Here is a 27,911-nt window from a genome sequence, read left to right as displayed (position 1 = left end):
GGTGGATTTTCTTTGAAATTGTTGGTGCATTTTGTTGAGGGTTGAAACTATTGTAAGTTATGCATTAATTCCATGTGGTTGGTGCTCAATGCTTGCGTCACTGCATCTTGTTCAACACATCCTAAATTAAGTGTTAAAATTGTAAAGAATATTCCCTCCATAGATAAATTACAAGTAGAGTAAAGTAAATATGAAGATAATGATTAAAAATTAGTTTAAACCTTAATCTTAATTATAAAATGAGTAGGTAAATATAATGAGAAAGAAATTCATGACAAATAAAATACAACCCTTCAATTAATTTTTACTTTCTTTTAATTTTATATTTTTATTATGATGACTAAAAGGACACAAAAAACTAACACCTTATAAAAATGTACCATTTTAATAGGTAAAGAGTAAATATCATTAGTAGTTTCAGATGAAAAAAAAAAATTAGTTCTTTAAAACTTAAATGTTTTGGCAATGAAAGTTTTCCTCTCAAAAAGTCATAAAAATCTAAATTACATGCACAAACAAAAATTAACAACCAAGACCTATAATATTTCATTTTGTTTAAAGGGTTAGTTTGAAAATTAAATATGAAACAAAACAATGTAAGAAAATATATGAATTAGAAAGATGTAAGTAAAGGAATATTAGTAAAATGATTAAAATATAAAAAAATTGTAACAAATGTTAGTAAAAAGTTAAAAATGAAACAAGACAAAACAGCATTTACTTGTTAAGGGAAATTTTTAAGAATTTTCTGATTTAATAGCAGAATCCTGAAAAAAACCGCTTGTTTAAATAAGGATAACATTTTTTTGGATGCATATTAACATTAACAGAGGGTTCCCTATTTACATTCCCTATGATTAACAAAATAATCCTATCTGTTAATCTAAATTATTGGTTAAAAAGTTTGGACACTGCTAGTTTGGAGAGCACAGATCAAAGGTTTTTGCGTCAACGTGGTTATAACTTATGGTACCAGTGTAATTTACAGTCCAATGTTCCCTCCCTCCCTAATTTCAAGGCTATTATTTTAATAGTTTTGACGGATTTCTTACCTTAAGATTGTTAATGCCGAAAATTCCCGCCGTTTTGCCGTCCTCTTGCAAATATTTGTGCTTGTTGGCACCTCCCAGGGATTGGATAGGGGTCCTTAGCCTTCGTAGGTCAGATTCTACACTGATTATACCCTAGAAATAAAATATTGTTAAACAAAGGGCTTGACTGGGTAAACTATTAATTTTTCCAGTTTTTTTTTCTATGTATGTGTGATTTACAATGAAAAGTACTTTGATTATTGTTCGTCAGACTAAATACAATATTATCAATGAATGTAATTAATAAGTTATGCTATTAAAAGGAGATTGCTTCCTATAGCCTTAAGCTTTTACTTTCATGACGTATTTATGAAACCGAGATAATTTATACAGTGTGTTTTTTTATGAGAACTTTTTTGAAAGCTATTTTACCCCACTTATAGTTATCAGAATTTAATGATTAATGGCTTATTTTCTTCGTTTTTTAATGCAATTAATAGAACACCAAAAAAATATTTAAGTTTTCATTTAAACAGTACAGTAAAATCTAAAATTCAAAACTTAGGTGTCATCATCTAAAAATGGTTTTAGCACATTTTCTTATGCCTAAATCTTCTAAGAAAAAAAGAGGGGGGGGCGAAAGTGACACTTTTTGAAACCAAAACTAAGAGTCAAAGGAACTCAACTAAAAAAAGAGTTACAGGTCTGAGATTTTGCATGGCAGTTGCTTTATAGGGGTACAATATGGAACTGTGAAGAAACGGCGGCGCAACCGCCGAAAACCGCCGAGAAAAGGCAAAAAAAAAATTCGGCGGGAAACGGCGGTTTTCGGCGGTTGCGCCGCCGTTTCTTCACAGTTCCATATTGTACCCCTATAAAGTAACTGCCATGCAAAATCTCAGACCTGTAACTCTTTTTTTAGTTGAGTTCCTTTGTTGACTTTTAGTTTTGGTTTCAAAAAGTGTCACTTTCGCCCCCCCCCCCCCTTTGATTTTCTGTAGTTGACTTTGGGGGCCAGTCCTCCCTCCCTGGTTAAGATATGACCTTTAAACTTTGATATGTTCTAGTACATGTCCCTAATAGTATCTGTATAAATTTTTAGCTCTATATCTAAACTTTGAAGTGTTTTGCAGCCATTCTTGCAAAAGGATGAATATTTGAGCATAAGAAAAATGCGTTAAAACCATTTTTAGATGTTGACACCTAAGTTTTGAATTTTAGATTTTACTGTTTTTTTAAATAAAAACTGAAATATTTTTTTTGTTGTTCTATTAATTGCATAAAAAAACGAAGAAAATAAGCCATTAATCATTAAATTCTGATAACTTTAAGTGGGGTAAAATTGCTTTCAAAAAAGTTCTCATAAAAAAACACACTGTATATTTATCTCTTTAAAATAGTCTTGTTCACTACACACAAAGCAAATTTTTTTTAATTAGCATTAAACAAGATGACAAATAAAAATTTAACGGTTTTTAAACGGTTTAAAAATAAAAATTAAACTTATAGATCTAAAAATACCAATGCCTTTTTTTATCATTTTGTCGTGTTCCAGAGATCACCCTTCCCCACACTACCAAGTATAAAACCTAGAATTTTAGCAACGTTTGACATCACAAAAGCATTTGACTAATACCTGTTTAAGATTATTATATTTTTCCACATTCCATCTGTGCTTGTCCGCCTTCTTATGGAAACTTTGTAGCCAGGTTCTCTTGGCTAAACAAAAATATTATGGAAACTTTGAAGCCATGTTCTCTTGGCTAAACATAAATATTATGGAATCTTTGTTGCCATGTTCTTTTGGCTAAACAAAAATATCATGGAAACTTTAAAGCCATGTTCTCTTGGCTAAACATAAATATTATGGAAACTTTGAAGCCATGTTCTAATGGCTAAACATAAATATTATGGAAACTTTGTAGCAATGTTCTCTTGGCTAAGCATAAATATTATGAAAACTTTGTAGCCATGTTCTCTTGGCTAAACATAAATATTATAGAAACTTTGTAGCAATGTTCTCTTGGCTAAACATAAACATTATGGAAACTTCATAGCCATGTTCTCTTGGCTAAACATAAACATTATGGAAACTTCATAGCCATGTTCTCTTGGCTAAACATAAACATTATGGAAACTTCATAGCCATGTTCTCTTGGCTAAACAAAAAATATTATGGAAACTTCGTAGCCATGTTCTCTTGGCTAAACATAAATATTAGGGATGGGAATCCGTCGAATTTTTGGGCGGATTCGGATTCCGGATTCTGAAGGAATCCGTCAAAAAAAGTGACGGATTCTTGCGGATTCCGGATTCTTATTTTTGGCGGATTCCGGATTCGGATTCCGGATTCTAGCAGTATTTTAAAAGGCCATCCGTCACAGGGATAGCTTTTTTCGTTAATTTATCACTATGTTACTTGGTTGAAGCCTTGATTTGTTTAAAGTGTTGACTTCCAGCATAACTAAAACATTTACATCACATTAGTAATTATTAAAATTTGTTTTGTAGAAATTTTTTTTTATCTTTGCCTTCAAACAGAGGGAGTTGTAAGAAAAAAGACGGTAATTTTAGCCTACCAATTTAGAATCCGGAATCCGCTATAAAAAACGGATTCCGGATCCGGATTCGGATTCCAAAATTGGCCGAAAATTGGGCGGATTCCGGATTCCGGATTCGGATTCCGGATCCGGATTCCCATCACTAATAAATATTATGGAAACTTTGTAGCCATGTTCTCTTGGCTAAACATAAATATTATGGAAACTTTGTAGCCATGTTCTCTTGGCTAAACATAAATATTATGGAAACTTTGTAGCCATGTTCTCTTGGCTAAACATAAATATTATGGAAACTTTGTAGCCATGTTCTCTTGGCTAAACATAAATATTATGGAAACTTTGTAGCCATGTTCTCTTGGCTAAACATAAATATTATGGAAACTTTGTAGCCATGTTCTCTTGGCTAAGCATAAATATTATGAAAACTTTGTAGCCATGTTCTCTTGGCTAAACATAAATATTATGGAAACTTTGTAGCCATGTTCTCTTGGCTAAACATAAATATTATGGAAACTTTGTAGCCATGTTCTCTTGGCTAAACATAAATATTATGGAAACTTTGTAGCCATGTTCTCTTGGCTTAACATAAATATTATGGAAACTTTGTAGCCATGTTCTCTTGGCTAAACATAAATATTATAAAAACTTTCTAGCAAGGTTTCTTAGCTAAACAAAAATATTATGGAAACTTTGTAGCCATGTTCTCTTGGCTAAACAAAAATATTACTTTCAAAAACATAAAGTACAAATTACGTTGCAAGTCTTAGTTTAAGATATTATGTATGGAGAATATACAAATTGATGTAGAATATACGTGGATTTTATGACAAAGGAAAAAATTTGAATTTAGCTTGCTAACAACTAACAAGGAACTTGTTTATTGATCAGTTCAGGGGATGGGTAAAAAGGGTGGATGAGGGGATAGTAATCTATCCAGATACAAGTTTCTTTTTATTAGAGAACATGAAAATCTGGTGTAAGATCCAAGTAATAATAAATCCACAAAAAATGCACGAAATTACCTGCATCGTTGAACAGATACTCTGTCTTGGTGAGGACAAAATAGGCATACGCAGCCATAGCAGTTCCATAGGTCACAAAGTACGTGACTGGCTCCATGATATCCCAGCTGTACTCCCACCAAGTCAAACGGGCCAGCACTCCAAACTATCATATTTTTATTTTATTACTAAAATATTTATGAAATAAAAACAAATGTATATTTGCAGTATGGCTTCCCAACCGGTTCTTCGCTGAAAAATCATGTATAGCATCGTATTAGACAATTTTTCAGGAATAAAATGAAAATCATAAAATAAATACCAGATTTTTAAAACATTGATGGTTGAAGTCTTATCATTTTTAATTTTAATATCCGCGGAAAGCTGTCTGAAATTCGATGTGACAAATAACTATTATCGATTCGATCATACACTTCTTAGGTATTTAAAAAAAAACAATGGTTTATATTGATTTCCCTGAATTACCTCACTTAAGTTATATTTCATACTGAGTAGCCCCACTGGGTTAAGACATAGAAGAAAAGCCTAAAACTACTTCTTTCCAAAATTAGAGTGATGGGGTTCAGTGCTCGATATGCACTTTTAGGGAAATTACCAAAATCTACCTGAACAGACATAAGACCAAGGCCAGCCCAGCTGATATAGCTTGTTCTTTTCTCTGCCCAATCCTCCAGCTCAGCCTTCTGGTCCTCCAGAGGTTTCAGCTCTTTCTTCAACTCCTCCAATTCCTGAGGAGAATTTGGGTAAATACAAGGATGACATCATCCATAAGTAGCAAAGCTAATAAATCATACAGTGCAGGTATACAGAAAAATGGAGCTAAAGAGCAAATGTTGTGTGGTCATAACATATATATTTAAAGTAGAAAATCACAATATTAAATCAAACATTCATAGGCCTTTGGTAGCATGACCGATAGACAAAGTAACTTGTGCTCATTAGTACAGAGAATCTTCACGCACAAAATTCAGCTGTCTATCTTGAATAACACCCAAGAAACACGCATTTCCCCCATAGCGTTACGGACACACGAACAAAATACTGTAGAGAATCATCGCTACTTAAGATAAACACATTAACGTCCATTGTTATCCCTTCAGATCAACAAAAAAAATGTACCTTAACCAGCTGTGCCTCTTTCTGCACATGGAAATCCTGGATGTTCAAGGCATCATACAGCTGCGAGATCAAGTACTTGACGTCAGAAATTTTCTTCAACTCCTCGCCGCTCAGAGACTCCAGCTTGGGGGGTGAGACGTGGTACACGTTGTCGTTCATATAGATGGAAAAGTCCTAAATAAAAGTTTGAGTATACAAAGTGCATTTCATCAGTTTGATCATATCAGGTTTGTGATATTAAATATTCAAGTGGGTCTTTGCATCGATTACTCAATCTCTCCCCTCCTTATTAGGTTTCATTTTCTCCCTTACAGAAGGGGGGTGGGGGAAGATGAAATGTTTTTTGCATCCGGGAAAATAATTTATCTTGTGCGGATTATAAACCCCTGACTAAGTTAGCTTACGGGAAATTAAATCGTCGAAAAATTTTGCCGCTTGTTTTAAAGGAATGAATCGTATACAATTAAAATTCTCTAGAACACAATTATTGGTTGAAACGTTTGAACACTAAACTTCATGAACTAATCAATCAAATTCAATGAAAGTCCCTAGAGTTGTCAAGTCAACGAATCAGAAAACATAGAACATTGGGGACTAATGTAATAAACAGTTCAATGTCATCTCCCTCCCTGTGTACAATATTTAATACCTGTTCAAACAAAGTCTGAATCGATGTTTTAGAAGCAATCCTGACGCCGTCCATGTTCTTGATGAAGACACTGTCGATGCCCTTGTCCTCAAACTTGAGCATGTCCACAAAGTCCCCGACATTGTGGGAGATGGGCTTCAACGAGAACACACACTTCTCGTTACGTGATGGCAGCGGAATTGTTATCTAAATTTTTTTTTTAAACAAATACTGAACATAAAGTAATAAATATTTTTTAAATACTATAAGAGACTTTTCAGAAAGGCTTCGAATCCAGTTAATTATCGCTGGATTAGAATAGAACTGCTTCTAAGCTATACTGAAAAATCATGTATCGTAGGTATTGGAGATAATTTTCCAGGCATGATAGAATAAAATTAATCTTATTTTCTTAACTTTCTGCAAAAAGCTGTCTGTATTTCGGAGCGATAAATGTTTTTTTTATCTGTATGGTTTCAATTCGTAAGAGCTTATGTTCAATTGTATAAAAAAAAATAGTCCATTATCTACTTTTCTAAATAAAGAAAGCTTTCCCTGAAAGTTAGAAGCAAAAATCAAGGGGGGGGGGGGGACTTTATAAATGCCTAATTTCTGCAGGGCTACCATATACCCAATACCACTTCACCTAACTTAACCTAGACTAAGGTAACAATTCACACAAGAAAAAAAACACAACTCCCACTTATCTCCAATTTAGTTCAAATTATGGGATGCGGGGGTCTATGCTCGACTAGGCACTTTAAAGGAAATAACCGCAAATAAGAAATACCTGTGGTAGACCGTTAACAACTTTGACATCGTCTATTAACCCTTTGTTGACGGCTGATGCAGATTTTACTCCTATTAAAAAGATTATTGCTTAGATTTTATTTATTACAAAGATCATCATAAAATGGAAAAAAAACAAGAATGGCGAAATTCATAATTAGATTATCAAAATAAAATAATCTTAGTTTAATGGACAAAGTTAGTTAAGAAGCAGATTTTCGAATTTTATTACTTAGAAAAGAGGGAGAATATGCAAAACCTTAAAATAATGAATAGACTAGATGCACATTTATCTGAAAAATTCAACTGTTTTTTTTGTAATAGCAGCTGAAAACAAAGAAAACAAATTCAATTTCCATCTTAAAAAATAATATTTACCTGTGGTGGAGTATTGCTTGTACCCTTGCTGTCCATGTACACCAAAGTACGGGCTGTACTTCGGCTTCTGTACCGAGTACAATTTGTAAGGCTTGTTTTCATTATAATCTGGTACAATAAAGTTATTTATGTTTGAATTGTAGTAGGTTTAGTAATAAATATTGGATATATTGATAGGGGGTCGATAATTTAGATCGCCAACATGGACCACATTTATTGGTCAGTTCGTTCATACAGTAGGGAATTAAGTAAAGGGAGCGGATGGAGGGAAGGGGGGGGGGGGCGTATCGTTATTTTAGCCCGCTGCGAGCATTACTTTGTCTTTCTCAGAATACACGAAAAAGTAGTGCTATATCCAAGTAATAATAAATCCATTCCTTTAAAACATAAACATCCCTGTGCTGTGCGACTGATGTGTAGAGTGCAGTTGTGGCATAGTAGTGAGCATATTATTATTGGTTGTGTGAAGGTGTTGTGTGGCCGCCAGGGGCATGACAGACCCGCAGGACTGTGCACCCATCCACCACACACCGCGCTGCAGGCCCAGGAAGGTCATCCTAAATAACAAATAAATGACATTGGCAAATCGTTTTCTTATTCTTTAACTTAACAACTTTGAGGACTTTTAATGAATTTTGATTGGTTGGTTTATCTGGTTTATCAAGTTGAGTGTCCAAACGTTGCAACCACTGATTATAATATACAAAAGGGGTAATTTTGTGGATCATCATCCGGGATATACAAATTAATTAGCCATTTTCTCATTCTTTTAGGTCCATGGCCAAAACTATATTAAAACTTTGTAGTTATATCTATCTTTCTTAAATTCATAATCCCAGTTTCTTCCACTCATTAATAAATACACCCCCTTCAATTTTAGTCTTGAAAAAACTTCTTTCTGGCATCTACTGGCCTCTATCCTTGCTAAGTTAATAAAGAAAAAGTAAATTCTAGGCATGGGAGGTACATTGCGCTGTTTATTATTCTACAGGGGTGAATATTCTGCATGGGATCCCCGGCTCAGGGAGGAAAAAAAAATAAAAAATAAGTGGTTTGAGGGGAAAAAATGTAAAAATTAAGAAAACTGAAAACATTTTTTTCATTTCGCCCCCCTCCTTGGTTAAAAAAACTAAAAAAATGTGTAGTAGGAGGGATAAAATAAATAAAATATAGAGTTCTTTAAATATTTTTCTATTTCCCCCCCCTACTTTTTAAGAAAAATCTAGGGGGGATAAAAAATAAAAAATTTTGTAGCAGGGGAAAAAAAATAAATCTTGTGCAGAATATACACCCCTGTTATTCTAGTCCCCAAAAATTTATTATAGCGTTTTCTTATCATTCGTTTAAGAACTTTGTGGTCTTTTAATTTTTTTTGATTGGTTGGTTCATGAAGTAGAGTGTGCAAGCTTTATGACCACTGATAATGTAAAGAACGAATAATTTTGTGTATTATTATTGGGGAAATACAAAAATTAATTAGCCATTGTCTTATCCCATTAAATCCCTGAGAAGTTCACAAAAAAATAACCTGTAAAAGCTGTGTAGAGGTGCAAATAACAAACGTTGACTATCCTTTGATAGTGACTAACCTATCAAATCATTTTTTTTCTGAAAAAAAAATTATTTGGTAAAAAAATAGGCACACTTTTATCACAGCCGCATGACTAATAAATAACAATGTATGTACATAACATGATATTTCTTGTATTTTCACTCATCTCCTACTTTTCTTAAATTTCTGGGTTTTTTTTCTCCACAATTCCACTTTGTATTGGATGTTCACTGTATTCTATACTGCAAATGGACGGAACCGGTTCCGAGGCCGACATGTTTGCCCGTTACAATGCTCGCCGACGGCGATTGCAGAAAATCGTAACTGTTATTAGTAACGGCAGATTTAAGGAACGGAACCGCCGTTTCAAATGACATTTGCTGCAGTGGCGATGGATTATTTCTAATGCCGAGACGGTTAAACGGCCTGTAACAGCCCTCCAGTGTCATATAATCGGCAATTAAGCTCAAGTGTCGGTAGTCCACATTAATGCCGTAAACACCGAACACGTTTTTAATTTCTTGTACAATGGTCCTGCCGGCTGCCTCAATGCCATACCACCTGGCCATATCGTGGATGCTGTTGGCCCGTAATCTGTCCAAATCCAACATTTTGCCGTACTTGTACATCCGTTCAAAGTTGATGCCGTCAGTTTGTAGATTGAACTGACGGTCCTTCTCAACAATAAATGCCTTCTTGATCCCCTTAACCTCGAAAATGACACCTTTTCCCGCCGACTTTTTGATAATGTTGACAAAATCTGGCTTCTTGGCATTCACGTCTAGATTCAAAGTAATTTGACACCATAGATTACTATCCACATCATAGGCATAATCAACAATCTGGCCATACTCTGCATCGCCAAATTGTTGCAGGAATTGTTTGCGTCTTTCTCTGGCTGTACCAGTAGACATTAAGGCAACATTTGGATCTTCTACAACCTCTTCTCCTTCCTTCTCGTTGAAATTCATGTCTCCTATAGCTTCGTCATCTTCATTTTCAGGCTAAAATAAAAATATTCTTTGAAATATTACATAATACAAAAAAAACTAGCAGCTAAGCTCTAGGGGCACTAAAAGATATTGGTGGGTTGAATTCGACCCATCATTCTTTATTTAGGTAAAAGAAGTTTTAAGGTGGTGGGGTTATAATTTCTTGTGGAGGGAGGGAGTTATCGACTGTCCCCTCCCTTATTTTTAATATTAGTTGTAAAAGTGGATTTTTTGGGGGGAGGGGGGATTTTTTTCTCGAACGATTTCTCTTAGGAGGGTGGTACCCTCCCCCAAAATATTTATGAACATTCCAAGCACTAATTGTTTTCTACTGAAGTGGTAATTTTGTGCATCATTATTGTGTCAATGTGTATGTACATCAATTTATCGGCCATAATCTTATCCCTTCAGAACAAGAATATAAAAACTTACATTATCAACATCCTCCTCTAGTTGCGCCGCCTGCTGTTTAATCTGCTCATCCTCCTCGTCCATACCCTCATATTCAGGCGCCTCTTTCCGGTCAACTGCGCGCACCATGTCCGTACCCTCTCCTTCACGGTCAATCTAAAAACATTCATACATTAGTTTGGTTTCTGAAACTGACAAAAACATCAGCTCATAGTAGCTTGGCTAATGTTTTCATTTAGCCATATAATATATAGTAAATTTTTGCCATATAGTATGATATAGTATCCAAATTCATCCTATATAGTATAAATAGTATATATAGTATGCAGTGGTCGCCCTGCATATGTATATTTGTATATAAACAATTATAATAGAAAACTCGAATGCGTTTAGTGGAGGGGGGTGGATCAAAACTAAATTATTGATCTTTCTTCTTTTTCCTCTCGTCATGTTCGAACTCGGGGGGGGGGGGGGGGGGGAAGAGAGGGGGATGAAATAATTTATGCAGCTGGAGAAAAAATGTATGTAATAGAAATAGAGTATGATATATTTTTTTAACGCACCCTGGGTTTCTTAAGAGCAGATGGAATTTTCAGGATTATCTATTAAAACTACTATTAAAAAAATTGAATTAACCTCTTCATCATCGCTCTCTCCAAACTCTCCCATGGCCTGCTCAGCCATCATCTCAGCGTCGCGTGTGTCACCATCGTCATCAGAATTATCTGCAGCGGTCTTACGTTTCTTTACCTTTACAAACAATGAAATATAAAATACTAGCGACTACGCCGGTAGAGGCCTTTAAAATCTGAAAATTACCCCACCTTTTTTCCCCCTCCTCTGGGGAAAAAAGAAAAATATAAGGAAGGGAAAAATGTACCTATCAAATAAAGAGTGAAAATATTTTTGGATTTTCCCCCCTTCCTTGGATAAAAAATCTGGGGGGGGGGGGGGAGGGATGAAATATTTTTGCTTTAATGGAAAATAATAATAAATCTTGTGCAGAATATACACCCCTGTAATCTTACCTCATCAACATTCTTACTGATAATTCTTCTCGCACTTGTATCATCTTTTGCTTTCAGGAAAGGCATGAACACTTTTTCAAAAAATTTGCTTTCCATGTAAGATAACACCTACAAAACATAATTTTGGTAAGTTTAAAAGAGTAATCCACGGATAATAAAATAAACGTCACAAAGGGTTATTTCCTAATTGTTAAGGTTTGATGTCTACACAGGCCAGGGGCTGTGATTTAGCAATTCAAACATGGTTTTGCGATATAACCAAAGTGAAGCAAAGTTTGAAATCGATAGGACAATTCTAATATGCCTAAATTAACTAAAAAACTGTAAGTCTCGGACGCACGGACAGACCGACCCTAATTATAGAAAAGCTTCGCTTTTAATAAAAATAACTTCGATCTACAGAAGGAGTAATTTTGGTTACTGCTATTGGGGAATGTATATATATATCAACTAATCGTCCATTGCCTTGTCCCTTAAGATCTCTGGATAAATAGATGTGTAGATTTAATAAAAATTGCTCTTACCTGTGCTGGTTTAATGTTGAAATCATCTTTGTACACTTTGTGGGGTAGGAACTTAAACTTTAAATTTACAGTCCTAACCCTTCTGGGTGACAGAACAATTTTCTCTCGGACCTAACAAATAAAAATGATTACATGCAAAAGTAGCGAAGCTTTGTAGTGAATAAAAATCAGTTTTAATGGTCCTTAGAAATAAGAAACCGTTATTTGTTTTTAGTCAGTTGAACATCAAATGAAAAACTATATTTTTGTCAAAAGAGTACAAAAAAGAAGGACCCGTGTCTTTACTCATTAGTATAACGAAGCTACTTAAATAGTCGTCAATATGCTTTTGATAAAAGCCAAGCGGCTAGGCTCCCACAGAGGTCAGTGGAAAGAACCTCAACTTTCGATTCCAAATTCTAAAAGAAAAAATGAGGGGTGGGGGGGGGGGGGAAGGGTGTATTTATTCCTGAAGACAATTTCACTTGGTAAGGTGAGGTAATATCCCTCAAAATAGCTATGGATATTCCTTAACCAAAAAGGTTTACATTTATTACCGGTTCAGCGGTTTGCGAGATTCTTCGCTACACACAAACAGACAGACAAACATCATGTTATTATTACGGATTTTGATCCCTGCGTTAAGAATAAGGACATACCTCAACTTCCTCTAATAGATCTGATAGAACAATTCTGTTGAACATTTTTCTAAGCTTATCACGTTCGCGCTCTGTTACATCTAAATTACAAGGATAGTTCAGTGGAAGATAAAATTACCGTTCGCCCTCCCCTTCCCCGCCAATGAAAGTAGCTGCGCCCCTTATTTTTTAAAATGGTTTACTTTCTTGGGATAATGCTAAAGATCAAACATTTTCATCTGCTAGAAATTTCTTTCCAGTATAATGGATCAAAACATTAATATGAGCTGGATTAGAACCGGTTCTCAGCCCTATTGAAAAATCTATTGAAACCTTTCAAAAGCTGCCTATAATACGTTGAGGGCAAGAACGTCCAAGTCTTTTTATTTGGGGGGGGGGGGGGGGTATAAAGCCTAAATGGGTAATAAATTAAGAATTAAAGTTTTTGGAGGGAGGGGGGGAATTGGGGGAAGATATCACCCCGACCCCTTTATCCCCCCCCCCCTGATTGAGGGATTATTGTGCCTGTCTGAACCTTGAGTAATCTAATGTCATAACTTACCCGGGAGGAAGGGAACTGTTAGACTAGGGGTAGCAATATTTTCAGAGGCAACCATAAGAATCTCTCTACAATCATGGATTTAATTAAAGAAGTTTATCTGGCGAAATACAGGGGTGTATATTCTGCACAAGATTTTTTTTTCCCTGCTGCAATTTTTTTATTTTTTCCCCTCCTAGGTGTTTCCAGCAAAACTCGTTATTTTATTCATATTATCCCCCCTCCCACATATTCTTTTATTTTTTTTTTCACCAAAAAGGTGAGAAAAATGGAAAAAATGCTTTCAGTTCTCTTAATTTATACATTTTTTCCCCCAAACCACACATTTTTATTCCCCCCCCCCCCCCCCTCAGCCGGGTCAAATTTGAAAGTATACACCCCTGGCGGAATACTAGATTTGAAAGTCAATAATAAATATACAGCTCTCCTTATAATAGAAAGCATGAAAACATCTATAAGTAGCGAAGAATATCTTGGAATAAACCAACGGACAAATTGAGTTAAAGAGCAGATATTAAGTTTTCATAACTCATAACAAAGAAAAGAGAGATAATATGCAAAAACTCTATAGAACTTTATGATACCTTTAATACCTAATAAGGTTTCTGCCTTTTAAAGCATGACCAACAGTCATTCTGAAAATCAGACAAATAAAGAACAGCGCTTTCAATATTGGAGGAACAAAATTAAGTCTAAATACAAATTCTATATCATAAAATTGGTAAAAACAGAGGAAGTTTAATTTGGACCTCAAATAATACCACAAAGTTACAGAAATCATTTTATGCAGGGTTTACAAAAAATAAACTCTTCTATGCCACATTCATCTTAATTGTATTAAATCCTTTCCTAAGCCTGGGAATACCAAGGGTGACGTTCATTTCACCACGCCCAGCAAAATGGAAAGTGTTGAGTGTCATCTGTGTGCTGGGTTCTCCAACAGACTGGGCGGCCAGCACACCAACAGGTTCACCTGGATCCACAGAGGCCTGCTGCACCTGCACAACAACAATGGTTGATAAGTTGGACCTTTTTAAGTATTTATCAGGTTATCAGTAATAGAATAGCAGGTGAAAAAAAACACACTTCATCTTTTTAACTCGTATGCCTTCTAGCCCAGTACAGACATTCTAATGGACAGACTGAGTTATAGAATAAAAACTTGTTTTCAAAAAAAAAAAGTTTTCCCAACAGAAGTTTCATGTTCTTCAGAGCATTACCGACAGACTGACAGACACGGTAAATTATAAAATGGATCATCACTGGTATATTAAAGTTTACCGTGGCTAAATGACAGACATGTCGAATTATAAAGTAAATTGAATCATAAGTTTATATTGATTTAAGGTTTAAATGACTGACCTTAAGGAACATGGTGTCCTTAAACTTGTCTACATCGACCATATTCTTGTTCTTCTTGGCATAACTGTTGATCATCTCATCACAAACCTCGGTCAGAGACGAAAAGTTTATCGGGGGCAAATATCTAAAATATTTTTTTTTTACTTTTATTTAATCCAATTAAAACTGTTACATCAAGATGTCTGCTTGCGTCTGTCAGTTTACCGGATATCAATCTTTTTTTACGGTGAAACATTTTTTAGGTCCTATATAGTATAAAGGTTTATAACTATTTAAGAGAGGATACTTTTACCCTCCCAAGAATCACCCAAAAAGAAATAAAAACAACAATTTTTATTTTGAAAATTGGAAGTAGAGGTTTTTTTACCCGCCTCCTCTCCCCCTTCCAACAAGTTCTCCTAGAGACCTCTGAGACGCAAGTGATATAAAAAATAAACAGAAAATTCCAGAAAATTAAATCAAATAAATACAATACCTCGAGGCAACTGGATCAGGCTTCTTACATTTCTCAACTAGCGCACTCTTTGCATCTTTTTCCATCTTAAAATACTCTTTGGCTAACTTGTAATAATTTTTCGATCTGGAAACGGTATTCCCAGCCATTTGCTTGCTTTTGTAGCCAGAAAATTCTGCACTGCGTGTAAATTCCAGAAAAGGACTGAATCTTCGGTTTCCTGGAATCTTGCTTTTATCGTATGATTTGACCTCCTTCTTCGCGGTTTTGACGGCTTTCAAGTCGGCGCATTCCTTGGCTATCTGGACGCTTTTCTTGTGATAGACGGCGTCAAGGTTGTTGGTGATGTGAACCAGCTTCGAGGGTTTGATGTATTGCGACTGAAAATGGAAATAATAATTTTACTTGAAAACTAGAATAATATTACTTAAGTATTTTTATCACAGAATTTCTAAAAATCCTGCGATACTAATAACTTGCAGTAAAATTACCAAAGGAAGCTAATATTATGTTTTAAATAATTTTCCTACACATAACTTTTGGATTCATTAGGAAGAAATGTAAATAATTTTTTTGTCCATTGTAATATCCCTCGAGATCCCTGAAGCTTAGAGGTACTAATAGTTCTCTATACCATCGTATTATCGACAGCTTTCTACGGATATTAAAATAAAAAAAATATAAGATTAGAACTGGTATTATTTATTTGTATGTTATTCGTGGGAAATTGCCTGTAATACGATGCTATACATGATTTTGGAATATGTCTGAGAACCGGTTCTAATCGATATTAATCGGTTTCATTCACAGCCATACTGGAAAATACAATCCCCAACCTCATTTGTTTTCATCAATTCTTTACATAAGAACACAATAGTGAACAAAAGAACATTAAAAATCACCTTGCAAATATCCATAGAATCCTCCCCGTACTGGAACTGAACAACAGCCCCGTCCGAGTCGCGGACAGTGAAGTCATGGTGGACCATCAGACCTTCCAGCAGCTTCACCAGACATCTTTGAAGGTAACCAGAACGACTTCAGATTGTCAATATGATAAGATTAGTATTTTAAAAGTAAAGATGCGAAAGTGATCAAAGAGACAAAAAAAGGAGTAGTATTTGAAAGTGGGGAACTGGAAGAAAATATCATCTTTCAGTAATGCCTCTACAAAGGCCAAATCCAAAGAAAAATGGAGAACCATTGTGCGTGGCCTATGCTCTGGAAGATAAATGGCAATGAATGAAGGAATTTGAAAGTAAAAGAGAAAACAGAAGGCAGTAAATAATCATTTCTACTAACATTCCATGCATAAAATACAGAGGTGGATTCTTCAAAATTTTTTGCCCCACTAAAATCAGTGGGGGAAACTAAAATTTTAGAAGGGATAATTTTGCCTCACTAAAAGTTTAGTGGGGCAAACTGATTTTAGTAAAGCAAAAGTTTTTTTAAGAATTTACCTCAGGTCGAGAAAGGAAAAATATATGTTCTTTAAAAGATTTAGGAAAATATAGAAATACGGCCTAAAAATGAGTAGGTACAACTAAGAAAAGGTTCAAAATTTTTGGAAAACAAGAATAGTTTAATAAAAAACTTACGCCTTTTTAAAAGTAACAAATAACTCCACTTTGTCTACAGACATGCAAACCCGTAGCTTAGGATATTAATTTTGAAATACTTACAGCCCAAAAACTTATGGTCTAGGTAACTACTGTTTTAGAGGTGCCTAGGGCCATTCGAATGACGAGTAAGCAGTTGGTAATTTCTTTGAATTGATGGAAGAAGTAATCAGGCATTAAAATAAGGCATGTGACAAAAAAGTGCCCGAATAAAGTAAATACTGCAAGAGAAATTCAATATATCATAAAATTATCAATTTTCCTGGTTTTAACAGCAGTATCAATAAGACCTTCTCTACCAGCCATACAATGGAAGAAAAACTCTTGAGGTTGGATTCCAGTCATAAACCTGTTGTACAATATTAATATCAGTCAATGTGATTAATATCTAACATTTGCTGAGCATTGTAAACAGGGCTGTGCAAAACCCGGGTTTTTTTTTAAAAATACCACGGGGTCGTGGAAAATAGGGGTTTTACCCGGGTTTTAGGGGTTTCTTTGGGTTTTTGTTTTTTGGGGTTTTTATACTTTTTATACTGTAAAAGCTTATAATATATTATATATGATTATATAATATATAATAGACGATTCTTTCTATGGCGCAGCGATTTCACAGTAGCTTTTCTCTTATTTCTACCCCTGCGGGGCAATCATTACCCCTTAACTAACCTAACCTAAAATAACCTATTAATAGCTACCATAAAATACAAAGAAAACCACTGTGCCATGAAACCAATTAGGTCCATTCTTTTAATATTTAGAAACAGGCTAGGACATAAGAAAGATGAAAAGTTGGCTGCTATTTACAGGAAAAAACAGAAAAAATGCAAAAATCTAAAGATCCTAAAACTGTACGTGCTTTTCTTGCTGGTATACCTATCTCTTCCTGAGCCCGTGACAATGGCAAAATCAAGCACAAGTAGTGATAGCAGCAGTCTATTCCTTTGTTAAATACATGCAAGGGGTTAATGAAAAACATATTTTTTTTTATACATATAAACAATGAAATATAAACTTATTTTTGAAACAATTTTACTTTATTTTAATAAAAACCCCAAAACCCAAAACCCCATGGGTTTTTTAAGGTGGGTTAAAGGGCAAAAAACCCGGGTGGGTTTTTGGGTGGGTTTTTTGTCTGCAAACCCTGATTGTAAAGGGTCTTCAGAGATAAGACAATGGACGATATAGGGAGGGGGCGGAAGTGACACTTTTTGAAACCAAAACTAAAAGTCAAAGGAACTCAAGTAAATTAAGACTAAAGAGTTACAGCTCTTAGATTTGACATGGCAGTTGCTATGAGTATGAAGAGCTACAATTTGGAACTGTGAAGAAACGGCGGTGGAACCGATTTTTTTTTTTGCTATTTCTCGACAAATTAAACAATTTCAATCATCTGAGATAAACTTTTTTTCATAAAAAAAGTGTAATTTAAAGTGCAATGTCCCCCTCCTCCCTCCCCTGCTATGAATGCACTAACCTTCCATCAATATAACCCCCGGCTCTGGGCTGTGTACAGTAGGCAGGGAATGAGGGCAGACTCTTACCACTTATCATTACTGGCGGTCTTTTACCTTCCAACTCAATCTGTTACAAATCATTGAGTTCATTTTCCACGATACACATAATAGGTAGCAACAAGTTATTCGGAAGTCTACTAACTCCTTTACTTTTTCAATATTTCTTACGGATCTTGTTTAGTGGGGATCTAAAGGGATTAGACGAGGGCCTTAAATTGAAGTACATCCTAAATGTTTAATACATAAAATTACCAATTCTGAAGATTACAATTACAAGTGGTTGAAAAGTTTGGATACTCAACTGAATGAACATACCAATCAAAATTCATTAAAGGTCACCAAGTTTGTTAAGCCAACGAATGTGAAAACGTTATTATATTTATTAAACGTTATATGAACTAGTGTGATAAAACATGCAGCCCATTGTCCCCTCTATCTCTCTCATGGCTTAAAAAATCTAAAATTAATGTAATATTGTGATGAAAATGAACCCCCCCTGTCCAAGCAAGCAGGAAATCTGTGTTGTGTTGACTGTGCTACCCTTAGCTCCGGAATTAACCATCAGCTGCAGGTTGTTGTGGGGGAAAGGTTTGATAAGACCGGCAGGTACACAAATAGAGTTGATGTCGTTGGTGGCAGGATTCATAAACTCCTTGTACCCAGCATCCAGCTCCATCCTGGCACGTGGGTTTTGTCGGCTAGCCCTGTGCGCCTCCTCCATCATGGCTCGTAACTCCTCCTCTGTCACTTCCTTCTTTGCCCCAACACCTAAAGAAAATTGAGTAATAAAAATTACACGAATAGAGAAGGTACGCTTAATATAGGCCGCCCATCTACAAAGCTATGTTAGAAGTGTTAAAACAAAAAATAATATTAAGTACAGTATGAAGATTGTGGTTTAAATGAATTCGGAACTGATCAAGTTCTCCTTTTAACGGAAGCTACACAGTATAATTACCTACATAGGTCTGGGATAGTTTCATGCTGTTTTTAGATTTAATCCTTGGGACAAACCAGATGTATAGGTATGAGCTGCGCTACTAAAATTATAATATATCAAATACCTTTGGTAGCACATTTATCTCCAACCTCAGCTGTATTTCTCATAACTTCTTTTCTTTTCATGTTAGCTTCATCTTGGACAAGAATGTCATCTACACCAAGAGTAAATCCTTCAATGCTCTAAAAAAAATTTATTATTTTTCACGGATTTTTTGTGCGAGTGAGTATTGTGGTACACTAAACATTATCCTTGTGCAGGTTTAGCACCTCTTTTAGTTAATTTCATTTATGAACTAGCATTTGCGTCCCTAGAATCTAGGGATCCAAATTAAAGATAGGCAGAAAAATAGCCCAAAACCCACCACTCGGAGCTAACAAAACAAGTTTTAATCTCATAATTTTTCATTTCTATATCCACGGAAAGGTGTCCATCATATGATGTGGAAAAATAACTATTCACCTGTAAGAAAAATGTGAACATTTGTGAGATACCAGAGAGGAAACTGCACATAGAGCTTTCTCCATAGAGCTCGAAGAGTAAATGAGTTAGGGAGTAGGCTGTGGCTCCGTACTGAGACTTATCCAGGATTCCAGAACATAGGATACCATCTAAATAAAGGGATTAATTATTACTTGGATCTTACACCAGATTTTCATGTTCTCTTATAAAAATGAACGCTTTAGCTGGCTAAAATAACTATCTCCCTATTACCTCACTTAATCCCATCCACTCTCCTCCTACTGGATGAACTACCAGACCAATAAATGACATAGGAAATTTCAAATTAAATTAACGACAATTTTCCCCTCATCATAATATCCACGTATATCATACTGTTTTACATCCATTGTTTAAATACTGTTTAATCATTTAACAGGGGTGAATTGTATATTCTGCACAAGATTTATTTTTTTTCTCCGGCTACAGAACTTTATATCCCCCCCCCCCCCCCCAGTTTTTTCTCAACAAGTAGGGGGAAAATGGAAAAATATTTAAAGAACTATATATTTTATTTATTTTATCCCTCCTACCCCACATTTTGTTAGTTTTTTACCTTGGAGGGGGGGGGGGGGAAGGAAATGGAAAAAATGTTTTCAGTTTTCTTAATTTTTACATTTTTTCCCTCCAACCACTTATTTTTTATTCCCCCCCCCCCCCCCCCCTGAGCATGTAATAAATGTTCCTATAGGTCCAGGGAAGGATAATAACCTTTTTGGGGGAGGGTATCTCCACCCTCCAAAAATCACCCCAAGAAAAAATCACCATCCAGGATTTTTTTCTATTTCAAAACTTTTAAAAAGAGAAGATTTATTTAAAACATTAAAATTGGCCCCTATAATTTCTAAAGATCTTTGAATAGGCTAAAAGTAAGAGTTCTAATAACAAACGATCAAGTAAAGTATCGCAAATGAAGTATGAATGTAACTTCGATAATGATATTCTGTAGGGAATAGAAACTACATATAATACATTGATGACAATTGCATTTACTTACACATCTAAGTAATCTAATCTCAGGGATCTAAAGGGATAAGACAACATCAATGAATTGATTAAAATTTCCATGATGATAAACAATATTACCCCTACCTCTCGTGTTTTGAGTAAAGTTTGTCTTTAAATGCATTGCTTTTTAATATTCATAAAAAAATTACTTGTTTATACCTCTTATGACAACATCAGATTCCGACATACTGATATCATCGCGTTGTGGACTCCCACCCGCCTTCCAGGGCCGGGGTCGGCTGTTCTGCCACAGTTTCGAGCGAATCTTGGCCTGGCCGAAGAAGTTGGGAGGTGCCATATTTTTGGGGATTATGTTGATTATAATTGTTGATAATACCTGTACAATAGAATAAAATAATTCTGAATAAAAGTAATAAGATGTTTATCGTTACCGAAGGAACTAGCAAACAGATAGATATAGTTCTCCTTTTCAGTCAAGCTTCTTATAAAATCAGGGAAGATATAAACTATTTGGTGGAGGAACCTCCAACCGCCCTCCCAAGAAAAATATTTTCTCCATCCCCCATTCTTTTGCTTTTTTTTCAAAAACTAAAATTTGATATATAATATTGGGTCGACGTCACCTCCCCCACTACTAAAGTGCCCCTAAGGGCATCTAGGTGCAAAGCCGCTAGTTAAAAAAGTAATACCTGTTTTCCTGACCAGAGAACTTGTGGTTTTAAAATAGATGGTGGCAAAGTTTTAATTCGTCCTTGTTTTATAAATATTTTTCATCTTCATGAACATTTTCAATTTGGAAAAAAATCATAGCTATGGAGTAACTTCGCTAACTTGGAAACTTATTAATACTATCTAACATCTAGAGGCTCTGTACTCAGATGGGTAAAGGGAGAAAATAAAGCCTGAAATCATATAAAGTTCTTAAGGCTTAATCAAAGAAATACAATAGCCTAAAACCATCCTAGAAACTATGTAAAGTTTTCCTAAAGTGGAGAACTCAGTAGTCATTGAAATATTAAACTTCAAACTAAAAAAATTTTAACTTTATATTATAGGATGACAAATATTTATTTTCCTGGCATAAATTGAATTGCCTGGAATACAAGTTGTAGATATTCAGCTCTTGTGAAGAATCTTCCTCGCAGAGTCATCTTCACACCAGCAATAACATGATCCTGGAAACAAAGGATTGGAGCTTTCTCACAAAGTGCCTATCGAGCACAATAATCCCCCACCACCGCTAATTTTTAGCGGGGCTACCATATATCCATAATTAACTTATCTTAACCTAAGGTTAGAATTAACACCAGAAAAAATCTACAAAGGGGGGGGGGGGGATCTGTGTTCGTCTAGGTACTTTGAGGTAAACCGCCAGTCTAAGAATTATTAATGTTAATTAGAGCCGGCAGTCGTACTCGTTAGCCGTCACTTTTCCAACTTTTTATTCGATCTAAGGAAAATAGACCTACCAAGGAATATTTATTCCAAATTTCAGCCTGTCATTAGGATTCTAAGTGCCATTTGTGCATTTACGAGATGGTTGCATTACCCCCCCTCCCCCCTTATATATTACTTGCTAAAATAAGAGATCCCTTTCAAATATTTTGTCATTGTGATACTAGTTAGGTCAATGCAACTCCACATACCTGGATAAGACCCTGCAGGGGTTCACCATCCTTGGGACCCAGGTACTGGCGGGAGGACAAGCAGATGTTGTAGGCCTCAGACCTGCACCTCTCTGACTGGGGCAGGTGGATGTTCATTTCGTCACCGTCAAAATCTGCGTTGTATGACTTACAGTTGGAGTAGTGCAGACGCATAACCTTTAGTTATATCTTATTTATCAAGGTTATTATTGGACAATTTCCCCTTTAAAGTTCCTTATCGAGCACTAACACCCCGCCCGTCATCACCCTATTTCTAAAACAAATTGAAAATAGAGGATGGACGGAGGTAGGATATTTTTTCGTTTGTTTATTACTTAGGGTCAGGTTATATATTAAGTACTTGTATTAGAGACAGAGCAACGCATTTCTACCCCCCCCCCCCCTAATTCTTCAATTTTTTAGATTAAACGAGGGGAGAGAGTGCACTAAAAACCTTATCTCAGGAAGTTAGAATACAGTTTTTCATCATTATAGACCTTGCTAAATATCCTGCCTTTTCTCCTCTGAGAACTCTGGCCTTGTGTGCCATAATACTAGGCTTGTGGAGAGAGGGTTGTCTGTTGAGTAACAGAGCATCTCCGTTCCTCATCTGTCTGTAAACGATCTTTGGTCGTCCAAGTTTCTTATTCCTTAAAAAAAATAAATTACAAGAAAAAACATAGGTGAAGGGATTAGATTTGAAAAGTTTCAGAAAAACTATCCTATTGTAGAAAATTGAAAATTTTTTTGTCTGAACATTGAATAAATATTGAACTGATTTACTTCACCTTATTTAAGGAAAGCTAAACATAGATCCTAAGATGATATTAGTCTATTTTATGTCCCCTTCTCATTTACCTACCCAATTAAAATCCTGACTTGAACTTCAGATTAAATATATCGAAACTTAAGAAATTGTGTAACTTTTTAACAAATAATAAAGCTGTATTGATCTACACTCTTATCATTTTGACCCAAATGTGGGATTAGGAATCTAGACTTACTATATATTTACTAGCGGTTTCGACCCTAGTCTCTAGGGTCACTTTATTCTAAGAAACATAGAGGGTCTAGAAAATAGCTTAAAACCCTGCTAGGACTTAATAGAATTGCATTAAACCCATTAAAGAATCTATGTGAAGCTTACCTAAATAAGAGAATTGAACTACATGGGTTCTGTAGTTATTGAGATCTTAAGGTTCAGACATAGGAAACCTTACTACTTTACGTAGTAGTTTTCTACAAGGTGAAAATTGACCCAGGACACATAAAAAAGTTCTTACTTGTATGTAGGAGTGAGGAGAGTATTAGCAATCATAGTTCTCTGACTTTCATCTCTCGAACTTAGAAACGTAATTCTTCCTAACTCATCCTCAACCATATTGGCACCTAATATACATTTTATATAATATACATATTTAAAAGAGGGGGGGGGGGGGGCGCTTTTAGAAACCAAAATTAAAAGTCAAAGGAACTAACCAAACAAAGGGACGACAAAGGGGACTATCCACGAACCAGAGCAAGTGATTCTAAGCATCTTCCAGCATTGACCTATAGTATTTTTTTAGTGAATATACTAGGGTTATGTTTAATATTCGCTTTATCGACCAAAAAGTTAGGTTTCACCATGGTTTTATATGAAAAAAAAACTTTGAAATGTTAAGCATTGTTTAATGCAATATCATCCAATGTTGTGACGAGTTCAAACTGTTGTTTAATAGCTTTGACACAAAAGTATATTATTTTGATTAAAAATGTATATTTAGAAAAAGGGTTGGTAACTTGTAAACAGTTTATTTAATGTACTTTTGCAATTTACAACATTTGATGCCTTTCTGTAGTGTTGTTTTATTTTGTCCTTTGAACTCAACAAAGCATTTGATGATATTACTTTAAAAATTGCTTTGCATTTCAAAGTTTTTTTTTCAAGTTACTGTTTACAAGTTACCAACCCTTTTTCTAAATATACATTTTTTATCACAATAATATTCTTTTGTGTCAAAGCTATTAAACAACAGTTTTAACTCATCAAAACATTCGATGATATTGCATTAAACAATGCTTAACATTTCAAAGTTTTTTTCATATAAAACCATGGTGAAACCTAACTTTTTAGTCGATAAAGCAAATATTAAACATAAACCTAGAATATTTACTAAAAAAAATACTATTGGTCAATGCTGGAAGATGCTTAGAATCACTTGCTCTTGTTCGTGGATAGTCCTCTTTACATAGAATCTAGCATGGCAGTTGCTTTAAGGGGGTACAATGAGGAACTGAGGCAGACCCGCCACTTTTGCCGAAAACCGCCGTTTTAAGCCGAATTTTTTTGCCTTTTCTTGCCGAATTAAAGCAATCTTATAAATATTGTAACCATGTAAAAAAAAATTCTGTCATATTGTTTTAGGTTTATATTACCTGGATATTTATCAGCCCCGTTCAAGACCATTTCTCTCAATTCTCTGGCATTATACGGGGTCACAGGTACCGGGTAGCTCAACGCCTTGGCAAACACCTCCGGCACACCAATCTCGTCAATTTTGATGTACGGGTCCGGCGTGATGACAGTTCTGGCCGCGTGGTTCACTCTCTTGCCCATCATGTACATCCTAAACATGCCCTCTTTCCGCTCAATCAGCTGTTTCAGTCCCCAACCTGGAACTTTATTCATCATTGTTTGATGGCTTGTCGAATCGAGCACCCTGTCTACACTTTTCTGCAATTCTTTCCATAGCTCGGCCAGTTTCAACGCATGTGTGTCTCCCCTCAAGCTTTGAATCATTGTTTGGGTATCTGCGTCCATATCTTCAAGTTCACCCCCCTTCAGCAACCGCAATAGTGGGCGCAATACTAGAACCTTTTCCAAGACAGCGTGTATGGTTTTGGTCTGCGGATGTATCGATACCACGCCAGCTGTTCGTTGCGGTGGACGAGATTTGGACGGCGGTACGGACAAAACTTCAATAAAGAATAAATCTGTTGGGTGATCAAGATCTTTGCCATTTTTGAGAAAAGGAAACAAAATGTCGAGGATGTCCTTGTCATTCTTGTAAACCTTGCGGAATATATCCTGTAGAACCGCGGCATTGAGATCATATCTGCTCACATTCGTCTGATTTGTCCGTCTCTTTGGCTGCTTTAAGGTTTGTTCCAGCAAAGTTTCTTCGTCCAAATCGTCATCTTCGCGTCGTTTTGCTCCTTTGTAAATAATTCCACCATTCTCATAAATGGCAGAATCAAAGTAGGATCCGCAATTTGGGCACTTAGATTTGGGTTTACAAATTTTCAAAAACTGTTCGGTGTAGTTTTTTTTCATACTAAACAACATGCGACTTTGTACAGTTTCAGTAACTTTTTTGTTGACAGTAATTTTGTTTTTCTCCTGCTCTTCTTGTACGTAGTTCTCAATAAGATCAGGGTTTTCTTTTCCGAGATCTCCAACATTTTCAGCCTAAATTAAATTAAACAAGAATGACAAGATACTAAAGTAGAAAAAATTATGGATATATAAACGGACAAACGAAGTTATACTGATATTTAGTAGTCATAAAATAGAGTAAGAGAGACTGTGCAAGTAATCAAAGAAAACCACGAAACCTTTATGACAAAAAGCATTTGTATTTAGAAATTCCAATTGGTTTTTAAAAGGCTGGAAAGAGTTTTTGTGAGTCACACCAAAACTGTTTAGTACTTAATGCAGGGGTGTATATTATGTTGACCCTGCTAAAGTGAGGGGGGGGGGGAATAAGTATTTGGTTGGGGGGGGGGGGGGATGGGTGTAAAAAATTAAGAGAACTGATAACATTTTTCTCCCTTGGTGAAAAGAACTAAAAGAATATGTGGGAGTAAGATAATATGAATAAAATAGAGTTCTGAAGATATTTTTCCATTTTTCCAATTCATTACTGGAAAAAAAACTAGGCGGGGGGAAAAAAATTTGCAACAGGGGAAAAAAATGAATCTTGTGCAGAATATACACCCCTGACTTAATGAAATTTTATAATGTAATTTCTGTTCGGTTTTCAGTTTAGTATTTTTTCATTCTCTTCTACAGACCAGCATCATTGAATATAAGAAAACAGTGAAGATAATTATAAAACAATACCTGTGAGGTCATACCAAGAGCAATAAACTGCATCTGAGCTTTGAACATTATCTTATTAAGATCTTTTACAACGAAGCGGTGACAATGGATACAGCACATTTTCAGCAGATGTCTGATTGTTTGGATGTAGAGTGGGTTGATACAGGGCACTGGAAGGCAAATATGACCGATGTGACCACTGCAATAGTTGATGTTTTGAAAACAGCTTCCACAATACTAAAAAATAAATAAGTTTTATGAATAAATGGATATGATATGTGTATAGATATCGTAATACTAGTTTACCTATAGGCTATAACCTTTAATAGGTATCAAGCTAACTTTATTTTATAGTTAGGTTGGTAGTTTATTAAGATTTTCTTCCAACGTCAAAGACAAAAACCCTAAGCGTATGTTTAATGAAATATTATAGAGCAAACAAACACACAAGCATCCCGACATTTTAACACTAGAGTTAGAAGGGATAATACAATTGACTGTAAAAAAAATACATCCCCTGCTATGACATAAAAATAAGACTACCCCTGGTCTAGATTTAAATAATCAATTGAAAAGTTTGAACGAATAAGAGAATGGATGTTTATTTAACTTTGAATACCAGTATAAAATGTCCCCTTACATTCGGCCTTGGATGAAAATTCGTGTAGCCAACATATTCTGTTTTCAAGAAAATAGTTTTACCTGTCCATATAGATCATAAGGCCCCATCCTAAGATCATGCAAACCATTCTCATTAGGATGGCCCAGAGCGCTGAATGTGGACGGGTTGAATATCTCTACTGTTGACAATTTGAGAATTTCTTCTTTTGAATATACACCAAAACTAATATTATTTGGCTCGAAGTGAATGGGATCACGGTTGTTACCGGATGCATGCTTGTTAGCAGCTTTTACTCTTCTCACAGAGCCACCGCCAATCTCTTTCGATTTGTTGCCCAGATCACCCATTTTGTTTCCCAACTCCCCCATTGGGTCTGAAAATTAAAGGCATATCATTGCAAAATGAGAAAAAGGATTATTTTAAGCAGCTATTGAGGGTCATCATAAATGGCTTTAGTATCAAGTCGATGCACGGCTGGGGCAAATCAAACTATGAAAGGCCAGTTATACCTTTGAAAATAACAAAAGTTAAGGCCTTAGAATAAGCTCATGATTAAAAGAAGGGAGGCAAAAAAGTATATTGAGAGTAAATCCAATCCAAACAAAACCATTCAAAAAGGTTAGAGTGGGCTCTCTTATTTATTTTTTTAGTCAATTTTGAAGGGAATAAAATGAGGAGTTTCTAAGCTTAGGGTGGGGGGAGGGGAAATAAATACCCCTTTGCCCACAACCTTGGACGTCTCTGAACCAGAACCTTCTAAAAGTTGAGAAAAAATTTTTATTAAAGAGGTTAACGATGTCTTGAGAGCATCAATACTTGAAAGAAAACAAAGTATAAGCTTCTAAGGCCAGAAATTTGAAACCTTTACCTACTTAAATCGACATATATTTTTAATAATAGGAAATAAAGATAAAAACAAAGATATC

General features: G+C 35.3%; 2 protein-coding genes across 3 annotated transcripts; both read right to left on the bottom strand.

Moving 5' to 3' along the window:
- Nucleotides 1-6: 6 nt before the first annotated feature.
- Nucleotides 7-9,144, bottom strand: MCU (mitochondrial calcium uniporter). 2 transcript variants are annotated; one of them, XM_080170442.1, is made up of 12 exons: nt 9,057-9,144; nt 7,928-8,085; nt 7,529-7,639; nt 7,152-7,222; nt 6,383-6,568; nt 5,734-5,907; nt 5,220-5,342; nt 4,615-4,759; nt 2,668-2,750; nt 1,053-1,184; nt 722-767; nt 7-121 (listed from the first exon to the last, which is right to left on the bottom strand). In XM_080170442.1, exons 2-11 carry the CDS (start codon nt 8,082-8,084, stop codon nt 738-740), a joined length of 1,212 nt encoding a protein of 403 aa, XP_080026568.1. In that variant the 5' UTR covers nt 8,085; nt 9,057-9,144; the 3' UTR covers nt 7-121; nt 722-737. The 2 variants fall into 2 exon arrangements, with proteins under 2 accessions (XP_080026568.1, XP_080026569.1); XM_080170443.1 differs by lacking the exon at nt 722-767.
- Nucleotides 9,134-27,359, bottom strand: Polr1A (RNA polymerase I subunit RpI1). The gene is made up of 25 exons (XM_080170441.1): nt 27,066-27,359; nt 26,385-26,600; nt 24,698-25,730; nt 23,563-23,668; nt 22,794-22,929; nt 22,280-22,456; nt 21,711-21,808; nt 21,323-21,386; nt 20,832-21,009; nt 19,626-19,774; nt 19,228-19,345; nt 18,664-18,931; nt 18,124-18,234; nt 16,911-16,995; nt 15,930-16,067; nt 15,049-15,407; nt 14,574-14,697; nt 14,064-14,209; nt 13,215-13,282; nt 12,674-12,753; nt 12,036-12,146; nt 11,512-11,619; nt 11,120-11,233; nt 10,505-10,639; nt 9,134-10,084 (listed from the first exon to the last, which is right to left on the bottom strand). The coding sequence occupies exons 1-25, from the start codon at nt 27,351-27,353 to the stop codon at nt 9,308-9,310; spliced, it is 5,187 nt and encodes a 1,728-aa protein (XP_080026567.1). The 5' UTR covers nt 27,354-27,359; the 3' UTR covers nt 9,134-9,307.
- Nucleotides 27,360-27,911: the final 552 nt, after the last annotated feature.

Source organism: Acartia tonsa, chromosome 8 (assembly GCF_053477335.1).
Source record: "Acartia tonsa isolate MP-2025a chromosome 8, ASM5347733v1, whole genome shotgun sequence".
Classification (NCBI taxonomy): domain Eukaryota; kingdom Metazoa; phylum Arthropoda; class Copepoda; order Calanoida; family Acartiidae; genus Acartia; species Acartia tonsa.
The sequence above is the reverse complement of the archived record's forward strand: the minus strand, read 5'-3'. Positions and strand labels throughout refer to the sequence as shown.

Coding starts and splice junctions, on each gene's coding strand:
- MCU (XM_080170442.1), bottom strand. CDS start 8,084: ATGACCTTCCTGGGCCTGCAGCGCGGTGTGTGGTGGATGGGTGCACAG. Junction 5,343..5,733: donor AAGAGGCACAGCTGGTTAAG/GTACATTTTTTT, acceptor AATTCTCCTCAG/GAATTGGAGGAGTTGAAGAA. Junction 2,751..4,614: donor GTATCTGTTCAACGATGCAG/GTAATTTCGTGC, acceptor ATTTTTGTTTAG/CCAAGAGAACCTGGCTACAA.
- Polr1A (XM_080170441.1), bottom strand. CDS start 27,353: ATGGGGGAGTTGGGAAACAAAATGGGTGATCTGGGCAACAAATCGAAA. Junction 21,809..22,279: donor CCCTGCAGGGTCTTATCCAG/GTATGTGGAGTT, acceptor CTTTGTTTCCAG/GATCATGTTATTGCTGGTGT. Junction 16,068..16,910: donor TTGATACTGCTGTTAAAACC/AGGAAAATTGAT, acceptor TTGACAATCTGA/AGTCGTTCTGGTTACCTTCA.